This window comes from Emiliania huxleyi, assembly GCF_000372725.1.
Source record: "Emiliania huxleyi CCMP1516 chromosome Unknown EMIHUscaffold_159, whole genome shotgun sequence".
NCBI classification, from domain to species: domain Eukaryota; phylum Haptophyta; order Isochrysidales; family Noelaerhabdaceae; genus Emiliania; species Emiliania huxleyi.
Genome location: NW_005200993.1, coordinates 264,208 through 269,089, shown reverse-complemented (window position 1 = coordinate 269,089; position 4,882 = coordinate 264,208). Strand labels below are relative to the sequence as shown.

The following is a 4,882-nucleotide window of genomic DNA, read 5'->3' as shown; positions in this document are numbered from 1 at the left end:
GCGGCGCGCGAGGCGCAGCACGAGTAGCCCAAATCGCGCATCAGCTCGGCGAGCTCGGTCGCGTCCGCCGCCAGCGCCGGCACCGCGTCGGACGGCGGCGGCCCGCGCCCGTCCTGGTAGGACAGCCGCGAGTCCAAGTCGGAAGGGTCTGCCGCCGCCGCCGCCTGCTCGCCGCCCACGCCGCTGTAGAGCAGCGGCAGCAGCGTCAGCGGCGCGTTCTCCTCGGGGTGCACGGCCTGGAGGAGCCTGACCAGCGCCGCGCGCGCCTTGTCCGCCGGGTCGCCGAGGAAGTAGAGCAGCGCGTGCGCGAGCGCGTCGGGCAGCGCGCCGGCCGCGGCGCGGGTGAGCTCCGCCAGGCGCGCGCGCAGGAACTTGTCGCCCTCGGCGGCCTTCTCCTCGTCGGAGAGCTGCGCGATGGCGAGCCCCAGCGCCAGCTGCTGCGCCACCGTCGCGCGCACCGCCTTGGCGAAGAGGGCGAGCCACTCCTCAGTGAGGGGTGCGGCCGCGGCCAGAGAGGCGCCGCCAATCGCGTCGCCGATGAGGGACGTGGCGTTGGGCCGCGTGACGAGCTTGGCGAACTCTTGCGCGAGCAGCTGGACCTTGAGCGCCGCCTGCGCGGCGGCGCGAAAGTCCACCTCCTCCACCAGGCAGCGCACGGTGAAGGCAAACGCTGACTCGCCGTACGCGCCGAGCAGGTTGTGCAGCTCTGAGACGGTGGCCTTCTGGTTCTTGCGGTTGAGGTTGGAGATGAGCCACCGGATCTGCGCGAACACAACCGAGCCGTAGCCCAGTACCTCGCCCATCGGCGGGCGGGGGCTCACAGAGGAGCCAGCCCCTGCGATTGGGGAAGCGCCAGCCAGAGCACTCTAAAAAAGACGCTTTGGTTCTTCGGTTCCCTGCGAACGCGCACCCCCCCCCACGTATGTGCCGGTCCGGGCTGGACCGAGAGGTGGGTAGCAGGAGTTAGGCACATTAGAACAGGAGTTCGGTCAGAGGAAAAGGTCTCCCTAACTCAAGCTATCACGGCGCCCTACGGTAGGGAGGGGCGATCACGGCGCCGCCCGCGTCGTCGGCCTCGCCTGTGGCGTCGGCCGCCGGGTTCTCTGGCGCCTCATCCTCAACGAGACGAGCCGCCGCCGCCCAACACCTTCGAGGCGGTCCCCCGCTACCGCCCTCACCGCCTCGCTGTAACCCCCGACGCCCGTCGCTGCCGCCACCCTCGCCGCCACCACCCTCGCCTCCTCCGCCTTCCCTCGCCTCCTCCGCCTCCGCCTCGTCGCCTCCGCCTTCGCTTCACCACCGCCAGCACTTTCGCCTCGCAACCTCCGCCTTCGCTTCGCCACGGTCAGCACCTCCGCGCTACCTCGCTCGCCGCCACCGACCGCCACCGCCACCGCCCCTCGTGCCGGCGCCCCTCTCACCCCCGCCGCCGTCATCACCACCCCGTGGCACGTGCGTCGTGCGTGCGTCGCCGACCAAGCTCGCCAGCTCCACCTCTTATACTCCACACAATGGACACACGCCCGAGTGCGGCACGAGGCTCAAGCTGGCTGCCGCCGAAGCTTTGTGGCAACGTCCGCAGCACCAATCTCGTGCCGGCGTTTCCTCTCCCACAGGACGTGGACGGTGTTGCTGCTGACCGCCTCCACCTGAACCTCCCACCAGCACTCCTGGTGAAGGCCAGAGCACTGTAAAAAAGACTGCGCCGGCATTCCTCATCTCTTTCCCGCCTGGGCGGGGCGGTGGGCGGGCACGCGGTGCAGTGCGGCGTGTGTGTGCGAGTGACTGCTACCAGGGACCATGGGCTTGTATTATAGGCGCTCTCAAAAAAAAGACTTCTTTCTGACTCGCAGGACCAGGAGATCGGGCCGAGGGCTCGCCCCGACGGGACTCTGGGACTGGGGCCGGCCGTGTAAGGTGCCTATATGGGCTTCCAGTATCGGACCTTCAAGACATGCGCTTTTGGCCGGTGGCCTCCTCGGACAGGCCGGGGGCCGGGCGAGCCCACATGAGGCGTACCCGTGTGGTACGTGCGTGGAGTACGGTGTCGTGTGTCCGTTAGTTAGCTCCGAGTAGAGGGGGCGTTCTTTCTTTCTATTCAACCTCTCACTCGCTCGTCCGCACCCATCACCGCTCACGGAGTGCTCCGCGTGCCGCACCGGCCGCCGCCAGCCGCCGGCCGCTCACGGTATAACGGATACGGAACAGTGTTACTACTCTACTCCGCAACGTTGAGCTGGATCAAACTGAATAGTGCTCCTGAAAGCCCTCTACAGCTCACGACTAGCAGCTGGTGTGGCTGTATTTGTAGCCATTTTTAGGCTTCAACTGGTCCCAAAATAGTAGCAACACCTCATGAAAATCAGTCAAAAAATCCCCAAAAAACGATCGGCGCCTGCGGCGGGCCTCCTGGGGCTGCGCCCCAGACCCCCTTGACTGGGGGGACCCCCCCCAAGAGCACCCCCGTCGCCCCCGGGGGCCCGTCGACACCCCAGGGCTTTCTCCCAGGGCCAGTGCGCTACTTGCGGCACGGCGCGCAACGCCTGCTCAATACGCGCACCGTACCATGTGCTGCCTGCCGCTATGGAATGCCTGTCTTAAGGCTGCTGCGGCGAAGCGGCGGGCGCGGCATGCCGATGGCAGTCCAGTGCGGACAATGCGGTTGCGCTGAGCCCTGGCTGTCAGGCTGTCAGGTGCTGTCAGGTGATCTGTCAGGCTGTCGGGCACTGTCAGGCGCTGTCCGGGGTTTGCTGTCAGGCTGTCAGACCAGGGCTCAGGCGGTTGCGATGTGTTCTGCTTCAAGATCGTGGCGGTGCTTGGCATGCACTTCTGCGATCCCCATCAGCTCAGCGCAACGAAGCAGCGCAACAAGCTGGCTGCTGCCAACAAGGCCCTATGCTACCTCACGCGCGGATCGTTCAAAGAGGACCAGCGCATGCACAGCCACACAGGCTTCTCTGACGGGCGTTTGTTTGAGCTTGAGGCTATTTGTGAGAACTGTTTGGCTAGACATCGCTGAAGATTGCGCTCAAGAAGCAGCAACAAGAATCGGAAGAGGAGGATGCTGAGGCGGCGATTGCTGAGCATGAGGAGGGGATCGATCCGGATTAGTAGGCGCCCGCTTGCGCGCCGTACTGGGCTGGGTTTTTAGGCATTGTGGGGTTGGCACTCCCATCGACCCTCATGACCTCCTGCGGTCTCTGAGATGGACACCAGTGGGTGTGGGACCACAGCCAGGATACACTCGAAGGCTGGGTAAGCAGTAGAGGTCGATACTCGACGCGTCCCACATGGTCTGTGTCGCTGTCGGCACGCTGTCCTCGACAGGACGTCGAGCGACACCGGTGGCAGTGCCACCCAGGAGTGGTCGGGCGGTCTCCCGTCATGAGAGAGCCACCATGTGATCCGTATGATGATTCCTGACAACCGCCTCAGCCAACTTTTGTCACAGTTCCCGCTCTGAGAGGAGCTGCGGGTCAGTTCGACAGCTGGAGCTGTGTCGCCGGCGTGCGGCGGCCTGCCTCCGGAGGTGCCTCTGAGGTGGACATTTTTTGGTCACCGTGAGAGAACGCGTTCGTATTTTCACTCCGGAACTTCAACTCTGCACGCGCACCGGCCAGGGCTAGCGCAGACCGAGGGGGGGGTCGGTCGGGTTGGCTCGAGGGTCACAACCAACACACCGCACACGCTGCTCGCCGCAGCTGTGAATAAATTAGTATCTCGAAATAAGAGACCAAGCGCCCTCTCCCCGTCTAATCACTCCTCGTCGTCCGAGTGGCTGAGCTCGAGACCGAGACGCTCAGGATTGGGTCGGAACACGAGCTTGTCCATGTCCACGCTCTGGTCGTCGTCGTCCATACGATTAATTAGCTTCGCCGGCGACACACTGTTTGTGTACCCGTTGACGAGCCGCTTGAGCGCGGCCAGAGCTTGTACAAAGCGACGGCAAGCAGGACCAGGCCTGCGACTGCGTAGATGCTCCACATAGATGTGTGGGGTCGGGCTTGCTTGCTCGGGCCTCGGCGAAGAAGTCTCCTTGGCGCTTGGCTGCGTACCACCTTCGTAACTAGTTTTTAAAACCGGCGATTACGAAGCGCCCGTGGCGGTTCGCGAGAAGGAGAGGGAGAGAGAGCGTTTGAGGGGGCTCACGGCAAGGACACCGACCGAGGGGGGGGTCGGTCGTCACACCTCCCGCCGCCGAGAGAGCGACCGACCGGAGGGGGGGTCCGGTCCACCTCGGGGGCAGACCACCGACCGGCGGGGGGGTCCCCACGAACTAGGGGGGGTGGGTACAAAATGACGCTCGTATCACTTGCCTACAATCGCTGTGAATTCCCCAGGGCCTCCAGGGCTCGCACCTCAACCTCTCACAGACCAGCGCACAGCGCCACAGGAGGTATTTTCTTCTCAATAACAAGGCTGTGAACCCAGCCACGTATCGTTGATCACGGTGGCAGCCAGGCCGTGCCACGGCAGACTCTTAGCCCGTGTAAGAGGGCTCTCGCTGATCTTAGACCGCGTAAGCACTCCAGCGTGCCTAGGCACACTTAGACCCGCCAAGCCTCGAGGCTCAGAACTTAGACTACTACCCAACGTACGAGTCCGGCGTCTCTGTGGACTCGGCTCCGTCTGCACACCACTGCAGGAGCCCGCGCCCAGCCACAGCGCACAGGCCCCAGCCCAGCCAGGCCGCCCGGTCCGGCCGCCGCCCGCGCGGTCTGCTAAATAAAAAGTGTAAACCCCTACGCCCTAGGAGCAGAATAAGCACCCCCCACTGCTTCCCGCAGGCGAGAATGGACTCAATTCGAATTAAATGGGTTCGCCCATCTGCCGGCGCCCATCATTCCGCTGCACACCTCCACGCGTCACCGCCTCGCCGTCG

General features: G+C 64.5%; 1 protein-coding gene across 1 annotated transcript in view; it reads right to left on the bottom strand.

Moving 5' to 3' along the window:
• Positions 1-3,756: 3,756 nt before the first annotated feature.
• Positions 3,757-4,882, bottom strand: part of EMIHUDRAFT_229943 (hypothetical protein) — a gene marked incomplete at both ends in the record, with an annotated part of 2,619 nt that continues 1,493 nt past the window's right edge. Inside the window, one exon of the mRNA XM_005785737.1 lies at positions 3,757-3,912. Within this exon, the coding sequence (XP_005785794.1) occupies positions 3,757-3,912 (156 nt within the window). The remainder of the gene's footprint in view (positions 3,913-4,882) is intronic.